Source organism: Manacus vitellinus, unplaced genomic scaffold (genome assembly GCF_001715985.3).
Source record: "Manacus vitellinus isolate BGI_N305 unplaced genomic scaffold, ASM171598v3 scaffold_201_pilon, whole genome shotgun sequence".
NCBI classification, from domain to species: domain Eukaryota; kingdom Metazoa; phylum Chordata; class Aves; order Passeriformes; family Pipridae; genus Manacus; species Manacus vitellinus.
This window is the reverse complement of record NW_021939412.1, coordinates 24,760-25,814: the sequence shown is the minus strand read 5'-3', so window position 1 is coordinate 25,814 and position 1,055 is coordinate 24,760. Positions and strand designations below refer to the sequence as shown.

Genomic DNA, 1,055 nt, shown 5'->3' with positions numbered 1-1,055 from the left:
AGAAAAAGGGAAGGGGGGAAAAAAGGGAAGGGGGAAAGGGAGAGGGTGGAAAAGGGAAGGAGGAAAAAAGGGGGTAAAGGAAAAAAGGGGAGAAGGGGAAAAAGGGAGAATGGGAAAAAGGGGGAATGGGGAAAAGGGGAAAAAGGGAGGGAAAAGGAGGGAGGGGAAAAGTGGGAAAAAGGGAAAAGAGGGAATGGGGGAAAAGGGAAAAGGGGGAATGGGAAAAAGGGAGAAAGAGGAAAAGTGGTAGGGGTGGGAAAGGGGAAAAAGTGGGAAAAGGGAAGAAAAAGGTGGGGGGAAGGAGGGAAAAAAGGCAGGAAAGGGGAAAAGGGCCCTCCCCAAAATCCCCCATTCCCACTTTCTCCCAGTTTGGCCCCTCCAGCCTTTTCTCTCCCCCCTCAAAGGGGGGGAATTGGCTCAGGGAGGGATTCCTGGGATTCCTGGCCGGGAATTCCACCGGGAGTGACCTCGGGCTCCTCATTTTTCCCGTTTTTTTCCCATTTTCCCCCCGGATTTTCCAGTGAAAGGGGTGAATTTCTACGGCCCCAAGAGCGAGTTCGTGGTGAGCGGCAGCGACTGCGGCCACATCTTCCTGTGGGAAAAGTCCTCCTGCCAGATCGTGCAGTTCATGGAAGGGGACAAGGGGGGCGTGGTGAGTCCCTGCACATTCCCAGCACTCCCATTCCCGGGAATCCTGGGGGATTTATCCCAATTTTTGGGGGGGTTTCCCCCCGGGAGCAGCAGCGTCCCTGCAATCACCCCATTCCTGCTGCTCCTGCTCCGGGGGCTTCCCGGGGTTCCTGGGGGTCCCAGAAATGCTCCAGCAGCCCAGAATTCCAGGGAATTGTAGCCTGGTCCCTCAACATTCCCAGCACCCCAATTCCTTTGGATCCTGTGGAATTGATCCCTATTTTTGGGTGGTTTCCCCCCTGGAGCAGCAGCGTCCCCGCCATCGCCCCGTTCCTGGTGCAGGAGTTCCTGGAGGTCTCAGAAATCCTCCAGCAGCCCAGAATTCCAGGGAATTCCTGCCTGGTCTCCCTACATTCCCAGCACCC

The 1,055-nt window shown here is 56.2% G+C and overlaps 1 protein-coding gene across 1 annotated transcript in view; it reads left to right on the top strand.

Annotated features, from left to right (window-relative positions):
• DCAF8 (DDB1 and CUL4 associated factor 8) overlaps positions 1-1,055 on the top strand; it is a gene marked incomplete at its 5' end in the record, with an annotated part of 7,823 nt that overhangs the window by 5,988 nt on the left and 780 nt on the right. Inside the window, one exon of the mRNA XM_029959472.1 lies at positions 522-652. Within this exon, the coding sequence (XP_029815332.1) occupies positions 522-652 (131 nt within the window). The remainder of the gene's footprint in view (positions 1-521; positions 653-1,055) is intronic.